Source organism: Harmonia axyridis, chromosome X (genome assembly GCF_914767665.1).
Source record: "Harmonia axyridis chromosome X, icHarAxyr1.1, whole genome shotgun sequence".
NCBI lineage: Eukaryota > Metazoa > Arthropoda > Insecta > Coleoptera > Coccinellidae > Harmonia > Harmonia axyridis.
Genome location: NC_059508.1, coordinates 15,251,079 through 15,270,741, shown reverse-complemented (window position 1 = coordinate 15,270,741; position 19,663 = coordinate 15,251,079). Strand labels below are relative to the sequence as shown.

The 19,663-nt window shown below is 36.6% G+C and overlaps 1 protein-coding gene across 3 annotated transcripts in view; it reads left to right on the top strand.

The window, feature by feature from the left end:
• LOC123685995 (homeobox protein dve-1) overlaps window positions 1-19,112 on the top strand; it is a 64,353-nt gene extending 45,241 nt beyond the window's left edge. For all 3 annotated transcript variants that reach the window (XM_045625896.1, XM_045625897.1, XM_045625898.1), the window contains exons 3-5: window positions 13,140-13,573; window positions 16,171-16,980; window positions 17,218-19,112. In XM_045625896.1, coding sequence (XP_045481852.1) covers window positions 13,140-13,573; window positions 16,171-16,980; window positions 17,218-17,844 — 1,871 coding nt within the window. In that variant the 3' untranslated portion in view covers window positions 17,845-19,112. The remainder of the gene's footprint in view (window positions 1-13,139; window positions 13,574-16,170; window positions 16,981-17,217) is intronic.
• The last annotated feature ends 551 nt before the right edge of the window (window positions 19,113-19,663 follow it).

Sequence of the window (19,663 nt, the reverse complement as noted above, 5' to 3'; positions counted from 1 at the left end):
ATGACGGATCTTTGATAACTTGAAACGTTATGACAATAGAGGCGCAAATCAATGCACATTCGGTGTCTCTGAATTCTGTTCATCGGTTAGCTGAATGAAACATTGCTAGGGAACCGGCTGACATACACTGGCGAGCAGAAAGAAAGGGTCACTTGATCATTACCGTTCAAACACCTTTCCTACTTAAAATTTTTGCGAGAACCATGAGAATTTGGAAATGGTAGGGAATTGAAGAGAATTGCCCAAATAAAAATGGAACTTTTTGTATTGATATAAAAATTTAAAATTGAAAATTTCGATATCAGTATGACGTGTGACCTCAACTAGCTCTAATTACAGCTCCTAAAAGTCTTTGCATGATCTTGGTGAGCCTTGTAAATTATTGAGAGTAAATTATTGAGAGATCGAACCATAGTTCTGACTCGCCTTCCCAGATGGTCTCATAGATGTTCGATGGGATCAGGACTTCGAGCTGGCCAGTTGAACCTAGAAATTCCAACCTCATTTAAGTACGCTGTCACTTTTCGAACAGTATGTGGACGTGCATTGTCATGCATGAAAATTCCCTGCTTTTCCAGAAATGGTATATAAGTTACAACATAGTCCATAAAGATTTCCTCTATGTACCTTACTGCTGTTAAAGATCCATTTATAAAAACCAACTCTGTGCGTCTCCCTGAAGACAAACCTCCCCAGACCATAACAGATCCTCCACCAAATGGAACTCGCTCCTCTATACAGAAATCGACGTATCTTTCTCCTGGACATCTATAAACACTCTACGACCATCAGCTCCTCGAATGCTGAATCTGGATTAATCAGAAAAAGTACCTGGGCCTACTGAGCTTCTACCCAGATTATGTAATCTTGTGCAAATTTAAGAAGCGTAATTCGATGCTCTCTGAGATGTTCTGGACCTTTCGCAAGTTGAATGGTCTTAAATTCGATTCTGAGAGACGTTGTCCAACGTCCATTCACTTATGTTTACCTCATGTACCTTCATCAATCGATCTTTAACTTCATCAGCAGTAAGATGGCCATTTCGAAGACTTGTGGATATCAAGAATCTGTCATCCCTCAACGATGTGCATTGTCTTCTTCCCTAGATCCAGGTCTTCTGGTCAGCCTGCCTGCCTTCTGATGCCTTGTCAATATTCTAGCTAACATTCATTCTTCTAGCAACAGATCTCTGGCTCAGTCCATTTTCTATAAGTGCCACTATTCTCGCACAATCTTCAATTGGTAAACTCATTTTATGGAATTGTTTCTTTCAGAGAGTGGAAAACAAACTTTTCAATGACCAATGTCGAACGCAAGTGATAAGAGCGATGAATTTATCGTGAAGAATTTTGCGAAGATGGTTTCTTTCATCAAATTTTTTAGCCCATATCTCTATATTTTGCGCATATTCAGTTGATTTCCTAATGAAAGATGAATAACTAAATATTATAGAATCAATTTGAACACGTGAGTTTATTGAACAAAATAGTGTAAAACCTTAGTGGCCTGTTCTTGTTGCTCGTTAGTGTATTTGGGATATATAGGTAATCATGATTGAAAAATATCGCAATCTATGATTCATCCAGCTAGGGAAATTACAGGGTAGAATATTAGCTGGACATGCAAATATCATCGCTGCGAATTCGTAACAAGGTAATATGAATAACATCAAAAGGCCTATTCAGAACAGCAGTGAATAGAGTAATGTAGTCCAATATGATAGCCTAGCCAACACACACAATTATTGAGTATACCTCAACTTTTGAATTGATTATAGAAACTACATAAAAACGGTTTGTTTATACCCATGTCTAAAAAAGAAAAATGGAAATATTCAAAGATAAACTCAATTTTTCAAACGTGTTTTTGTGAGGTAATTTGAGTAACTCTCATCCTCACTTGTTTTTTGTTAATTATATGTTATATGAAAAGTATACATTCCAGATTTGAGACTCAGTTCAGTATAATATTCTTATAAACTAATTTGTATTCTTTTTTGTTACATTTTCCAAACGATATTAAGTGATGATTTTACACAAAAATACTGAAACAAGATTTGCTTACATTTCTTAATTGCTCTAATTAGCGTTCAATGTCAGGTGACTAATAGATTTAATTCCTCGTGAAAATGAAAAAATCTTTATAATTTCAATTGCTTCCATTGATTTTTCACATTTTCAGGTGGTGAGCAAGTTAATCTGCCAATAATTGATTGTTATTAAGATGTTTCTGTGACTAGAGTGGTTTGATCAACATCAAAGTTTCAATATGAATTAATTTCTCCTTCAAAGTTTTCCACAAAATTAGATATCGGAGTTTGAAGCGAATATTTTTTTTGTCCGTCTCGAATCCTAATGATTGAATAATCGAACATTTTTGCTATTAAGAATAATAAATGCTAATAGGTATAGCTCTGATTTTAATGGTTTAATTCCTTCGATTTGCGTCAAAAATAATGAACACTGTACGAAAAAAATTAATAGAGAAAACTGGTTTCAATCGAATGTTTTTACGTTATTTATTCATCTTCATAAATATAATACAGTATAAATTTGTGTATTCGTTGACCATATCGATATTATATTCATCCAAACTATGAATAATCATTAACACGAACATTTTCATCGAACTCAGACTAATAAAAGGTGAGATATGGAAATACCAGGAATTTCACGGTGCACATGCAACGTTTACCAGGGTTTGGCCCGCTCGGAAAACGGATTTAAATCCTGGGATATTTTTGGGGGAGGAATAACAGGTCAATTGAAAAGTCCCCGGTCTACCATAGTAAAACACATTTTTTCGGCAAAATTCGATTGTATTATTCTACATAGTTGCCTTCGAGGGCGATACAGCGATTATAGCGATTTTACAACTTTTCGATATCATTTTTGTAGTACGATTTGTCTTTCGCTTCAAAATAGGCGTAGTTTAAGCGATTATTTCTTCATTGGCGCTGAATTTCTCTCCAGCGAGCATTCTTTCGAGGTATGAGAACAGGAAAAAGTCGCTGGAGGCCAGATCTTGCGAATACGGTGGATTCAGTAACAATTTGAAGCTCAATTCATGCAATTTTGTCATTGTTTTCATTGATTTGTGACACGGCGCATTGTCTTGATGAGACAGCACCTTTTTTTTCTCAAATGGGGCCGTTTTTTAACGATTTCATCCTTTAAACGATCCAATAACTCTATATAATAATCGCTGTTGATGATCTGACCCTTTTGGAGGTAATAAATGAATATTATACCTAGCGCATCTCAGAATACTGATGCCATAACCTTGCCAGCTGACTGTTGTGTTTTTCCTCGCTTTGGATTCGGTTTATCGTGTGCATTCCACTCAGCTGACTGTCTATTGGACTCCGGAGTGAAATGATGGTGCCATGTTTCATCCATTGCCTTATATTGACCCAAAAATTCAGGTTTATTGTATTTAAACAGCTTCAAACACTGCTCAGAATCATTAACAGGTTGTTGCTTTTGATCGATTGTTAAAGTTGGATATTCATTTTCCATAAAATCGTGTTATGTGTTATAATGGCGTTTCTCGAGTTATAAGAGAGATAATGAAGTGAATGAAAAATGAAGGTGTGAGGTGAGGTGTCAGTTTAATTCCAACTTTATAATGTGACTATTGCACTCTACAGAGTGTTACAAATTTTATGTAAAAAACAGTCTATAATTGCGACAACCAGAATTTGTAAAATAGATGTTTTGATAGGGATACTTTCTAGACACTAACTTGCAGAAGAAAATAATCTGTCATAAAAAAACGATAATTAGTTTTGACGAAAACGTTTCCTAAACTTTTTACTCATTTTTAGTGGTGCGCTCATTTATTGGCGAAGTGTATATCGAGGAAAAATAGTATTTTTCTCTGAATGTTCGACCGAGTCCAGACAGGCTCTCATAAACGTGGCAACTTTCTTGCTGTGGGATTGAGATCATATCCTTGCCTAATCCGTAGATGAATATTGTTTGGTTTCCTGGCCAATTTACATTTAAATAAAGAGTTAATTCCTCGTGTCGACGCTCATGGATATCTGGTTTTTGCCCATATGGCCGTACACCCCAGATAGTAAATAGAAATGGTGGGCCAGTTAAAGCTGGATTAGCCGAAGGTAGGGAATTAGAGAAAGCCGGGATTAGGAGGGGGGGACATGCTTTGCCCTGCTCCAGATGGAAACTATGCAGGATTTGAGGACGCAGGATTAGCGTTCAGATTCTTCGAAAAAATTATGTGGTATTCAGATCCGTTTATTATATATTATACTAATTATGCAATTTGATCTGAGAAACATCCAATTTGTGAAATTATACATTGAATGAAGCGGTAAAAACCGATGTGTCTTCAATTCAATGAATTCATGAAGATATTAACGAATTTACAAGTCAAAATATTGCTTTAACTGCTCAATGAGATGCCTAGAGTGTTTACTAAATTTCTTTCATTCATTCCTCGATTTTCCAATACTATAGTCTGGGTTTTTTCTACGATTTCTGGTGTTGTTGTTGTTGTTTTTGGAGGTCCTTGACGTGGATCGTCTTCAAGGCTTGAATTCAGCAACCCATCATTTTACTGTATTGATTGAAACTGAAGAGTTCAACATTCGTTCATAAATTTTCTTTGCTTTCAAACTCTCCAAAAATAATACGATATTTGATTTTTTCCATTGTAAGAAAATACTGTGACAATTCAATACTAAATGGCTTTTCAACAAAAAATGAATAGGCTGATTGAAAAGAAACTACACAACACGTTGATATGAAAAGTGATCCAAAAAAAATATATAGGCTAGTAACAAAACTTATTGAACAACCCCTGTACTCACTAGATTTTGATGAGGTGTTCGCAGTTAGATAAAGCCTCATTTAAGGATTGTTTCATCGAAAAGAGCTCCTATTTTCATAAGCCAATTCATCTCTTAGAGACCATCTAACTGTAAAACTCGATTGCTCTCGAATGGTCAGCGTTTTCATCATTATTTTTTCCATATTTAGCTAGAATTTTCTATGGTTCTGACGACTTTGTCTATCAAAATTGTTGATGTGGAGATATTCAGCATTTTTCCGATATTATCTCAAATTTTCAATGATTTGGACGATGTTATCAGCTGGAAATGCTGCAAAGACCTTGACATTGTTATTTTATATCAATACCTAGAATCTCATCTCCAGTTTTTTTTAAATAATTATTGTTATACTCTCACATTGAACTGCCATACAGTACTTTCAGTTTTTTTAGAGGCATGATTTCTTATTTGATAATCAAGATGTGTTTATTAAAGGAAGTGTTGAACTGTATATAAAACAGCTCGGTCTTGGCATTATGAAGCAGTTTTCTAAACATTTTTCAACACATTTTCCTATTTGACCAAATACATGTTCAAAAACAAACAGTAAAATAGAATGGCCATCTCATTAAGAGAAGAGTCCTCTAAGAAATCGAAATATTTCCTATTCATGTGGGTATATTTTAATTCAAGAAGTATACCGAAGAGATTTTTTCCCTCATCCCCTTAAGTTGGAATTCTTGCTGGATAAACAGAAGGGATGCACGATTTCCCGGAAAATACGGCAAGCCAGTTTCTGTATTTTCACCGTAGTGAGCGAAGGCTCTATTCGGTTGGTAATCCTTGAGACGCAGCGATGCTCTACGGGGGCAGTCCCCGTTGCTCTAGTTAAAACTTCGTAATATGCAGAGGCCTTCTTAACCTAACAAGATTAGCATAGACAGGCCAGGACAACGGCACTAATACCTCTTCGTTTCCCTGGAGATTATTAGGCGATCCTTACCTTACCGTATCTTCGGCATCCTGGGCACCTCATGCAGTAACTACGTTGGAAAAAATAGGGCTAAGCGAACTAAGCTTTCTGAACTCTCACAGGGATCTCACAGTTCGCACTTCCTAAGGTACTTGATCGATACATCCGAATTGAATCAGAAGCTCTGGATTTCACTGAAGAATCTATTATAACAGGGTCTACCCAAGGAAATATTCTCAGTCCATCTATTTTCATCATTAAAGGATCAGTCTATATCGATTTCATGACTATATTACCAAATGAAGGGTGCTTTTTTAGAGCTATAGAACTTTAAATTGCAATAAAACAACGTTCGATTGACATGAATTTTATTCATCCGCAAGATAATCTTGTGGCATTATATTTTAAATATTATCTGGCATATGACCGCCACACTGCTGGCTCGGATGTAGTCCAATCTGGACGTCCAATTTTCGATGACTTTTTCCAACATTTGTGGCGGTATATCGGCAATAACACGGCGAATGTTGTCTTCCAAATGGTCAAGGGTTTGTGGCTTATCCGCATAGACCAATGACTTTACATAGCCCCACAGAAAGTAGTCTAGCGGTGTTAAATCACAAGATCTTGGAGGCCAATTCACAGGTCCAAAACATGAAATTAGGCGGTCACCAAACGTGACAATATGATATTTTCAGTAGAGTTCAAAATTGTCTTGCACTCAATCGATATCAATGGTACAAATGTCATGATTTGAAATAATTTACTGGAATGTAGAAAACCAAACCTGCCAATTTCAGCCCTATCTCCAGGTCCCAACAATCGATTTCAGATAAGAAAAGACTTGCCTACGTAATACCTTGTTGTATTGTAATGCACTGATTTCAGGAATCTTGAATTAATATGATTCCCACCGTTGAAATCTATTTTATGTGTATCATGCGGCTCATATCGAGGAAGATCAATATAACTATGAGAGGAGGAAGAGAAATTCATTAGCTTAATTATTGAATCTATATATGGTTTCGAATTCAATTTTAAAGATCTAGGAGAAAACAAAACCAATTTGTTTGAACCAAATGTTAATGATCGCAAGTATCATAATATAGAGAGAAAATTGGAAGATGAAGATAACACCTCGAAATTTATTTACTTTCAATGTGATTTTGGTCGATTCGAAAGTTTTACCAAGTGGTAGGTTTCAAAAAGCTATCGGCTCAATTCAATATTGACGATTCATCTGCAATCCTAAGTCAACTTTTCGTTTTTCGCGAAAGAATTGCTGATATGGTATCTCTACAAAGCACTGATGTATTTTAATAATATTTCTAACTTCTACCGATCATTCGACCGTTCTGGCAACATTGGACAAATATTGACAGATCACGGGAATGTCACATGATGGTATTCCCTCTTAACCAAATTTAGGAGGAACTGATAAAAGTGGAGTAGGAAAGAAATTGTAGCCTTTAGGAAATCCAAAGGATCTAGGAAATCTGCCTCAGTTATTCGTTGATTACATCATGAATTCCATCAACGCTTTCCAGAGAGCGGACATAGAAATTGGCCTTCAAAGTATCGCAGTCGAATTCGAAGGAGATTGATCGCCAAGGTTACCGAGGATATTTTCGTCAATCTGCTTATCTCTCTGCTTCAAATACAGATATTTCATGATGGCCGCACTTCGACTATTTGAGGTTGAACTTCACAAAGTTTTTTTCGAGGTATATTACTTTAAGTTGGTATTACTGTTCAAGATGGCAACCGATTCAACAGCTGTGAAGTGATTTGTTCTCAGTTTGGTTTGGCAATTCATCATGAAAAGATTCACGTCTGAACAACGCTTGGAAATAGTGTAATTTTATTTCGAAAATAATAGTTCTGTGCGGAAAACGTATCGCGCACTACGTCCATTTTATTTTGTTTAGCGATGAAGCGCACTTCTGGTTGAATGGCTACGTCAACAAACAAAACTGCCGCATTTGGAGTGAAGCTAATCCTCAAGTGTATGTCGAAACACCGTTACATCCAGAAAAACTGACTGTTTGGTGCGCTTTATGGGCTGGTGGAATCATTGGACCGTACTTCTTCAAAAACGATGATGGCCAGAACGTTACAGTCAATGGTGATCGGTATAGAGCCATGATTACTGACTTTTTCATTCCTGAATTGAACAACCATGATGTCCAGGAGCTGTGGTTCCAACAAGACGGCACAACATGTCACACAGCTCGTGCCACAATCGATTTATTGAAAGACACGTTTGGTTACCGCCTAATTTCACGTTTTGGACGTGTGAATTGGCCTCCAAGATCTTGTGATTCAACACCGCTAGACTACTTTCTGTGGGGCTATGTAAAGTCATTGGTCTATGCGGATAAGCCCCAAACCCTAGACCATTTGGAAGACAACATTCGCCGTGTTATTGCCGATATACGGCCACAAATGTTGGAAAAAGTCATCGAAAATTGGACGTCCAGATTGGACTACATCCGAGCCAGCCGTGGCGGTTATATGCCAGAAATCATATTTAAAATGTAATTCCACAAGATTATCTTGCGGATAAATAAAATTCATGTCGATCGAATAATCCATCGTTGTTTTATTGCAAAATAAAGTTCTATAGCTCTAAAAAAAAACACCCTTTATAACCAGTTTTTTTTTTACAATAAAGCCTCGAATTCCGGAAAAAACGGCGAGAGCAAAGTTGTACGCCTATGTATCACAATTCGACAGCGTCGTCTGAGCATTTTGGGGACACGTAACATTGCGTATACTCCTTCTATCTGTGTTAATTACTCTATTATTGAAAGTGAGCACACCTATCAGATTATTATGACAATTCATATCTTAAAGTTACGATGACGAAAAGGATCCTTCAAAATGAATTATTCAAATTTCTCATCTCGACAAAATCCAGTAATCGTTCAAGGATGATTCGAATCAATCATGGATTATCAATATCTTCCTTACCTGAAGGACGAACCCAGTTTGAGTTGATAAGCCGACCGTGTTATTTTTGTTTCATTAGTCGAAGACGGCAGGAGGAGGGGGCGGTCGAAGGAGAGGTCCAGCGAACGATCTAAGGATGCAGATGCGGTAAGGCAGAGGCTGGCTTGCAGAGAGAACTAAATCTCGGAGATCCGGCTGCCAGATCCGGTGGGGTCCTAATCCTCTTGGCTTACCGCGCTGTGTATAGTCCACTAGTCGCTAATCCCACTAGCTGTAATCCAGCAGGGCTGACCAGCGTCTTAACTGAGGCTCACACTGCCTTCCGGCCCCTTTGTTTCGACCCCAGCTGATCAATAATGCAACCTTATAAATAATAGTTCCTTCCTAATAACTGTGCCCGCTGAAATCCTTTACTTGAGACGCGCCCAGAACTCTGTCCTCTTTAATTAATCATTCATCTCATGTCTTCTGATCGTTTCCCAACATTCAATAGGCATAAGCGAGATTTGGAAAGGGTCATCCAACAGAAAAATTGATATTTTCAACATAATCCCAATAGGAATTGGTGTTTTTTAAGATCTGGAGAACTTTGAATGATGAACACAATTTTATAGTTTGAAATACACTTTATTATTCAGTGTATTCTCCATGAACATCAATAGACTTCTTCCAATGATATTTCAATTCATTAAATCCATTCCTGAAGTGAGAATCTGGAAGGGGTGCAAAATACGCTTCTTCAGCTGTTATGACCTCAAAATTTGATGAAAAACGCTTTCCACTTTTGAATTTTTGGGGTTTGGAAACAGATGGAAGTCGCTAGGTACCAAATCTGGAGAATACGATGGATGCTCTAACAATTCTAACTTCAATCCATGGATATAGGCCATTGTCAAAATGCTTTTGGAACACGGTGCATTGTCGTGATAAAAAAAAAAGTTTCTTCTGCAAACTGCCTCTTTTTTCACGAATTTTTTCCCTCGGCTGGTCTAAAATATTGAAATAATACTCAGAATTAATTGTTTCACCCTTTTTTTAAGTAATCTAGAAACAAAATTCCTTTCGCATCCCAAAAAACTGATGTTAACATCAACCAACATTTCGTTGGTGTTTAGCTGATTAATTCTTGGAAACACAAATCCAGTGGAAACCACGTTATTGGATCGTTTAAAGGATGAAATCGTTGAAGGAGGCCCCTTTTGAAAAAAAAGGTACTGTTTCATCAAGACAATGCGCCGTGTCACAAATCAATGAAAACAATGGCAAAATTGCATGATATGGGCTTCGAATTGCTTCTGCATCCACCTTATTCGCCAGATCTGGCCCCCAGCGACTTTTTCCTGTTCTCAGACCTCAAAAGAATGCTCGCTGGAAGGAAATTTATCGCTAATGAAGAAGTAATCGCCGAAACTGAGGCTTATTTTGAAGCGAAAGACAAATCGTACTACAAAAATGGTATCGAAAAGTTTGAAGATCGCTATAATTGCTGTATCGCCCTCGAAGGCAACTATGTTGAATAATAAAATCGAATTTTGCCAAAAAAATTTGAAAGATCGAGAAATTCCAGCCGTTCGAACTTCTGTTCTCCTGATACTACAGATTCGATCGATTACAAAAATTCGTAACTATTTAGGGGCACCTATGAAAAACGTACGCTAATGGTATCCCGGTGTGATACATTTGTTCGAAAAATTATCTATATTCGATAGTGGCTCATCTATTCCTGGATTAATTAAAATTGAAACAATTCGTGTTGATTCAAAAAACATTCGAAACATTAGTCTAAATGGGCGGAAAATCGAAATATATTATCACTAATGAACCTTTTTCGAATTCAAATTTGTTCGTATTAATCCTTATTTGCATTAAACGTAGAAACTAATGAGCGATCTGGTGATTCGAACAGGAAATTTCCTGGATATCAATTATGACAACCCAAAAAAAAAGTGAATGTAAAAAAACAGCGGACATTACATGTAATTTAATCATTAATAAATCACCTGGAACGTATAACATATAGTCAACGACAAATTTTTAAATAATATACAATAAGAATGCAACAATCAGTATCGAGTTTTGTTGGAACATTTGAACGATCAACGGAAGGTATAATAGTGATTTAATAGAATTATTATTTCGACGATTTTATTGATTATGCAATGATTGGGGTTGTAAAAAAATGAGCCCGATTATGAAATGGTTTACGAGTTACAATTATAGCAATCGTTTCGATATGTTTTATGGTTTTGATCAGATTATTAAATATGGCCGGTTGTACTTTTTTCCTGTTTTTATGTTGGGATAATCGTTGTTTAGATTGTTTTTTTTTCTTCGTTTTAAATAGAATCTCAAACTGTCCGCCTTATCCAGCTACTTATTTTTTGCTCGCTTATTTCAGTGGTTCAGCAAGCTATCATTTTTCGTATTTTGACCCGAGAGTCATATTAAATGATTGCGTTTGATTCACTGATGAAGAATTCGAGGTCGAAATCAAATCTGTTCATTTGGAGAACTATCAAGCTGGCTTTGTTTGAGCTTCATTTGATTTCAAATCAAGCTCAAGTGAAGTAGTAGTTTTCAATCTCAAGTCAAGTACTTGAATCAGATCAAGCTACTTAATTTCTAGCAATTTTATTGTGTAGTGTCACATGAAATGAGAAGGAACCTTGCAAAAAAAAATTTCATTTATTAAACTTATTTTATAAAAGAACCGAAAATATCAATTTTTTCGAAATAGAATCAAAATTGAATCACTATAAATCATAACAACAGAAAAAATAATCAAAAAATAAAGTTTCTTAATTTCGAGAAACCTCCGTGCTTTGTTTGATTTAATAATTTTCCATCCAGGATGTAAGATACATGAGGCATCACCAAACCTATTGCGGGTTTTGGTAACTGTAAGAGCAGCTCTGGAAATTTGTCTTTCAATAGGAGCTGAAGATGCTAGCGTTGATAAAAAATCCTTGGCCATTTTGGCCAAGTTTGAAAAAATTTTTTTGAAACTATCAAAATCTACCAATAGATTTCATAAAAATGTGAGAAAACTACTAATGAATTCACACTGGCGAATGCTTCATTCTCTCGGCGCTCGAGGAATCCCCTTATCAAGTCTATGCGCCCGAGATTGCAGAAATATATGCCGTGCGACGCACGCATATCAAGTTCAAGTAATATCAAGTCAAGCAATAAATATCTAAAATCAAGTCAAGTCAAGCCCAAGTATGTAATTTTTCATGAGCTTGATTTTCAAGTCAAGTAGTTAGTTGAAATGTCAAGCTACTTGGCTTAATGAATCTCTAAATTGGAGAATAAAAATTTTTAGGGTAATTTTAGAGTCCGGGTTTTCTCAATAGTTGTATGATTTAAAAATTGGGCGTGCTCATTGAAAACAACAGGGTAATATCGTGTTTTATCACTTCCGAACCAGCCTGTAGTGCTAATATTTGAGTTTATACTGTCGATTCCGTCAAAATTTGAATCTCATTCTCCTAGCCCAAAATTTCCAACAGTTATCGACCGATCGAGCTCACCCTGTATATTGCACATATAATTTTCAACCACAAAAGTATTCCCGAAAGATCAAGGAATAGAGGAATGACCTTTAATGACACATAAACCCTGTTTCTAGATAAATCACATCGTTGTCTAATAAGAAAGCCTCCTACAATTTTGAGCAGCCTAATCTAAGGGTAGCTCAGGATGTTCATCATTCTCGGAGGGTTCTTATCTCACCCCTCATTTCTTCCATTCGGAAAATTGAAAATAAAATGAGCAAATCTCCACCTTAATATACATCAACATGTATTTCTCCAGATAAACCAATAGATTCGTCATGGTTATCTGAACTTTACACGGCTTCTAAAGACATTTCGAGAAAAAATATTCGAATGCCATATCCGCTAACTCAAATGAGATACTTAGGTTCGATGTTTCTGGTTGAATTTGGATACAGCAGAGAGAAAGATTGAGATATTCGACTGTAAAAAAAAAATTAGCGGAAAATTACACAGAATGGTTTATTATTTATTTCTATAGATTTACACGCTGTGAATTTTCAAAGTGTAGGTACTTCTAGTCGTAAATTGAGATTTAGTTTTCGAAATATAAAACAGGTTTTATGCTGAGAGTTCTTATAGTTTCTGGAAAAAGCTTTGGACGGTGAACTGATAGAGTTTTTGAGCATTAGATTAGATAATACACATTCCAATAATTTGTAAGGTTAATTATTGGAAATGACAGCAATATACTACTCTTTTTTCTTGGGCTCTGTGAGAGCTCATGCAAGTTAGAAAGCAGATCTTGTTATGTGTAGTATAGTGTGCTCCTTGTTACTGGGTCCCAACGCAACTTTTGTCATAGCGCTCATGTCAGTAAAAATGTAATTTCCTTTACAATAATATTGTTTTTTCTTTCCAGCAAAATCACTTCCTGTCCACTGCATCGTTGAGGGCATCTCAACTCTCAATGACAAGGGTCCTGAACGCGGAGTATGGAGAAGGAGACCAGTTGTGGAAACAGACAGCTATGTCATCATACCCGTAGGGACACCATTTCACAATTTGGTGCAGGTGGCTCTAATGCGTCTGGGCTACCCCCAAGATACGATTTCGGCAGCTAGAGGTTCGGTCATGATCAAGAATTGGAAACCACTAAGTTTCGATAAGATCACTGCAGATCCAATGGTGACCGTTGGAGAGATTCTGGGAGAGTTGTCCAATATTGCAACATTGAAAATTCAGGTGTTCAGAGCCAGACCTGGATCAACTTCCGATATCAAAGACAGATTGTTGAGATTCATGCTGTTGCAGTCCCATGGTTGTCTACTCAGTTCTGGATGTCCACTGGATGAGGTAAGAAATGGAATATTTTACTTTTATATGGTGCGTCACGGTTAACTACCACATTTCAAAGGGCTCTCAAAGCAATAGTGTTGCATTTTCCGTATTTGAACCAATAAAAATGATGTTATAATAGTCTTACCAATAAAAACTGCTCTCTGCTTCCACATAGCTCCACACTGTATAAGGATGTAAGGGAACAGGGTAAAGGATTGAAATGGAACAAAATGGGACTTATACAATGCAAACTGTCTTTCTAATGAACTGTTATCTTAATATATTTAAAATGTCCGTGAATGAAACCAAAACTGTTATATTAAACACCGAAAACCTTATACTACCAAACTTTAACTTTTTTTCTGATAACCATAGATCTCATTAATTATATACAGGGTGGCCATTTGAAAACGAAACAGACGAGATTACAGACGAAATAAAGTTTTTCGATAGAAATGCTCGGACAGGTCGATTTCTGTTTCGAGGGGGACAACTTAAGATGTAGGTTACGGACGCATAGCGCTTCAACCCTTGCTGCTACAACCCCCACCCCCAATTTTTGAATAGGGAAGATGGGGTGAGTGATACCTCAATTTAAAGGTATTTTTATACTGATTTCAGCACAGTAATTGTTTTTTTCATTTTATGCATTAGTTCTCGAAATATTCATGCGTTAGTTAGTTAGGAAGGAAGCCACAGTCATGGTTGTTTTGAAGCTCAAAATGTCGATTTTTCACAAAACACTACAAGTGCCATGAAAACACCACTTCATTTTCAAATACTTAGTTAGAATATTTCGAGAACTAATGCATAAAATGAAAAAACAATTACTGTGCTGAAATCAGTATAAAAATACCTTTAAATTGAGGTATCACTCACCCATCTTCCCTATTCAAAAATTGGGGGTGGGGGTTGTAGCAGCAAGGGTTGAAGCGCTATGCGTCCGTAACCTACATCTTAAGTTGTCCCCCTCGAAACAGAAATCGACCTGTCCGAGCATTTCTATCGAAAAACTTTATTTCGTCTGTAATCTCGTCTGTTTCGTTTTCAAATGGCCACCCTGTATATATAATTAGCATATACTACTGTATCTTGGGGTTAAATTCATCTGAATTTGAGTGTTATCCTTATCAGGTGTATATGGAAGTTAAGCTCGAAAGATCATCTGATGCTATACATTCTTCACGATGAAATAATGTCATAGCCAACGAGTTAAATACTTCAAAGCAGAATATTGCATCGCAAGTTCGTATTGAACAGGATATGTGTAATATCATAAAGACGTACTAAATATCGCATTTACAATCGTGTTCGTATTGCTCTGTGGGCAAAATGAAGATGTTGAGCCGAAGAGTGAATAAGCATTGCACAATTATAATCCGAATATAATACCTTCATACTACGATTCACATTTACCCCTTGATATTTGTTCTATACTTATCAATTGGAGAAGAAGGAGCTACGACATTGTTAACGCTCAGACAGAAGCAAGAAATGGAAGGGGTCGGATCTACCCCGGTTGTAGATGTAGAAGGCTTTTGATCTCATTAATACCATGAAATAATGCTACATAATCTTATTAAAAGCGAGGTTACTGCTATTCTCTGCACCCTTAATACATTCATTCTCTTAATTCTCAAGACGCATCATGCTTAGGCGAATAGAACTCAATATTATGGCATTCGGATATTTCATCCTTCTCTTCTTTGAACCTTACCGAGACTTTATTCCAATGAGTAATCCTGTTTTGTTATTGGTTTCCTTTCGGATAGTAAACCTTTTCTGATGAAGGAATACTTAAGACGAATCAGTTCAGTTCTCTCATTATCTAGAGCAACAGAAATACTAAAACTATGCTAATTAATTTGAATAGGAATACCACTTAAATATTAGTTTTATGCAAGAAGAGCTTATTTAGTTTGCATCAGATATACAGGGTGGACCATCGAAAGTTTAACACCTCGATTTTCTGACTTTAAAATGAAAATGTGGAAAATCGAGTACTATCTGACCCTAAAATTTCAAAATATCCATCGGTAATGAAATAACAGTGAAAATAGTGGAAGAGGCGATGTGGAATTTATCTGGAGAATATTATTCGTATTCGACACATTTCAAATTTATTCAGAAGTTAGTTCTATCATTTCGTTATCGATGGGAATTTTTTAGCAAAATTTCAGGATCAGATAGTGCTCGATAAGATCTTCAATTCAATTCAATTCGGATTCAACAATTTTTCACGAAATTCACATACATGAGTCACTTATCACATCAAAATTCCATTTAAAATGGCTTTCTATTTATGGATTTCAGTAGGTTAGTTTCGATGAAGGCTTCAAAAGTAGTCAGCCACCAGAAAGTCCTTGATATCGAAGTTTTCTGGAAAGTGATCTAGCTGTGGAAGTTCCAAATGAACACAAGTAACCTATTGATCTACTTCGTATTTGATTAAAATTGTTTTATATTACTTCTTCATGGTAGTAGAAATACCATTAAAAAAAAACAACTTTTTTAACTGTCAAAGAAGAAGCACCAATCTTCTAGAGTGTATTCTATCAAACCAAAAAATTTTATATAACAACGAAATACCAGGTTTTTCTCTTTTGTTGCAGTTAACCTTGGCCAAGCTATGTCAGGACCATACAATCAGTGGTGGACCAATACCAGAAGTATCGGATGACATAAAACGAAAGTTCGACCATTGGTGGCGCATGCAATTCAGTTCCCCTTCCCCAGCACCCAGAACCCCTTACAACAATACGTTCTCCTCCCCTTACTGCACCCCACCAACTACAGTCAAAACAGAGCGCACAATGCCGGAAACAAGCCATCCAGCTCTCCAAACAGTACACAACTCCTATCCGACTCCAAAGGCCAGAATGCGCACAAGTTTCGATCCAGAACTGGAGCTGCCAAAACTGCAACGCTGGTTTACCGAAAACCAGCATCCCAGTCGCCAACAAATCCAGCAGTATGTGAAAGAACTGAACAACTTGGAGTCTAGAAGAGGAAGAAAGCCTCTGGACGTCAACAACGTTGTGTACTGGTTCAAGAACGCACGCGCGGCCCAAAAACGTGCGGAAGTTCGTAACATCAACCCTGGAATGCCTTGCCACATTCCCCTGAATGGTTACAACAACCATAGTCCTTCAAACGGCGGCTATCTGATTTCTGAAAGCTACTTGAATCCGGACCGTATGGTGGAACACAGGCTGAAAAACAACCTCACACCAAGACGTAGTGTTTTAGCTTCTCACACTTCTGATGAGTACTCCAACAATGGTTCGGATCTGGAAGAAGATACAGTTGAAGCTCAACAGCCTCCAAGTCCAACAGCTCCGTTGTCGCTCACCAAGAAGTCAGCTTCCAGAGAGCAGAGTCCGCAGTCTACAGCATCACCTCCACCACCACCAAACCTTCAAGTAAGTTAGACTTTAGGCTTAGCGCATGAACTGGCGCCGCGAAGAGGTATACTTTCCTCGCACTGAGCCAGACAGCCATCATTGATGTGTTTTGTATTCAGTCGACTTCACGCGGCGCTACTTAATGTACAAAGCCTTCGAGCTTTTTGTTGGCAGGCTATTTCACAGGGCGCAAGTTCATATGCAAAGCCTCAAACAAACACATAATTCCAATGTTATATAGTGAATTCCTTCCAGAGTGAACCGTGCAAACAAGAACCGAAGGAGGAGCCTATAAATTACCATTCGCCACCTCCTGATGTTACAAACAACAACAGGTTGTCTGACATTGATGATGATGTCGAAATGGACACCGACGTCAAACGAGCACACAGTGACACGTCTCCAGAGAGCATGCCTAGTTTCAAACGGATATGCACCAGTCCTGAAGAAAATCCATTCGTGGGCAGAGTGCCCAATGATGGGTTCGAAAGGTTGAGCCTACCGCTAGTCACCAACTCCATGTTCAACCAACTTTACATGAGCCATTACATTCCTAGTTTGAGCCATGCAACTGCTTCACCTTCAGCTTCCAACTCCTTGAACCTTTCGGCTGATGAAAGACGTAAAAGAAATCGCACCTTCATCGATCCAGTTACTGAAGTACCTCGACTGGAGCAATGGTTCTCTTTGAACACCCACCCATCCCACAATCTCATACTGAAATACACTGAGGACTTGAACCAGATGGCTTACAGGCAGAAGTTCCCGCGTTTGGAACCAAAGAACGTGCAGTTTTGGTTCAAGAACAGGAGAGCAAAGTGCAAGAGGATGAAGATGACTCTCTTCGACAACCAAGGCCAGTATCATGGTGAAAGAGACTAATTCTTTTTCCTTGTACATTTTTTCTCAGTGAAAAATTGAAATTTACTTATCTGTAATTCCTGATCATAACCATCATTATAGTCAGTGTTTATTCTGAATAATTTTGAAAATGAAAGAGTGCAAGTTGATGTATATTAGGATCAATGCATACATTGACTCGGTATTATTCGTTTCATACTTAAATACATTTTTCGAGTCAACAGCACTTAATTTCCTTTTCTGGTGCATTCATTCAGTGTTTCAATGCAATATTTCTTCGGTCATCCATAATTAGATAGTTTTCGTTGAAAATAACGAAAACTAAATTTCTAATTTTTTAACCATAATTAGAAAGTTTTCGTTGAAAATAACGAAAAATTAATTTCTAATTATGTGATGGGGTTGTTTAATAAAGTTCTTCCTCTTCCTTCCGATAAATAGATGTTGGCGAATGCATATCTAGATTTGGAGTAGATTGAGACTCCATCATAACCCTTTTCTCTTATGACTAATTCGTCGTGAGATATATGGAATCATTTAACGATCAAAAAAAAATGTTACTTAAATATTTTTTGTTTGATTCGTTTGGATACATTTCGTTTTCATGGAACGAATCAGAACTTCGAATAAATAGATGATACGACAATAAGGACAGCGTGCTCTCTGAAGATGTGGAAATTATGTAATTTTTTTAAGTGTAAATAGGTCCACAGCACTTTGGAAACTGTTTAACCTTTCGAAAATGTTGGGATACTTATTAGTGAATTCATAAAAAACAGAATGGGCTTTGCTTTATTTCAAATCGTTTCAAACCTAACGATGAAGGGGAGATCAAGTAAACTGAAGGAGAAAATTTTTTTCCAGAAACATTCTGTTGAATTCTGACTAAAATTGATTATTGGATAGTTTGGTTGAAGCGATGTTTTCTAATTCGTTTCTCAATTTTTTTTTCCAAATATATTGACCGTGAAACTGTGATATATGTTTCACAACAAAAATGTTCTGCCTGAAATGTTTAAATCTCATTTGATTTGATGTTGAGCTAACCAAAGATTGTTGAGAATTTTAATTCATAGATTTTATTTTTTGTTGAATCTATCTGTATCATAAGCTGTTTTTAAATGTATTGTTCTTAACGATAGTATTGTACCGTGTATATGTGAACATTTTGGTGTTTAAGCTCTATGTTATTATTATATGTAGCGCAGCTGAATTGCATAAACATATTGTCTTAATATATTTCCTATTTATAAAAATGTATTTATGTAAATAAACTCTTTGAATAAGAATTTGCTTTATTTCATATTCCCCTGAAACAAGGAGAAGATACATGAAATCAAAGGGTCTTAAAAGGGTGAAAAAAATAAAAAACCCTTATGTATAGTTCTATATTAATTTCATGAAATATATTCAACCTATTTTCAAAATAAAAATGAAGTTCCTTGAATAAGAGAATATAAGAATTAAAAGTGAACTTCTCTGAACTTTTCAAAATTAAATTTTCTGTTTAAAGTTTTTTAATCATACATGATTGACAGAGCTACTTGTCAGCTGTCTTAGATGCAAACATAATTGATAGTCGAAAGTTTAAGGACTGATGGTAGAGACACATTGTATTTGTGTGAAGTTGGTCCATCCTGCTGAAAGCATGTTCCTTAGTTACATCTTTCTGCAAAATGCGGTGTAATCTATGCTCTTTGACGCTTTCGAATGGAGAAGTAGGGATCATCACGAACAGACCTTTTAGGTTATCAAGTGTTATACAGTTTATCCTTTTCCGAATGTGAGGAATGCTTGGCACATCTTTTAAGTGACGAAAACCTCTAATATTTCACCAATT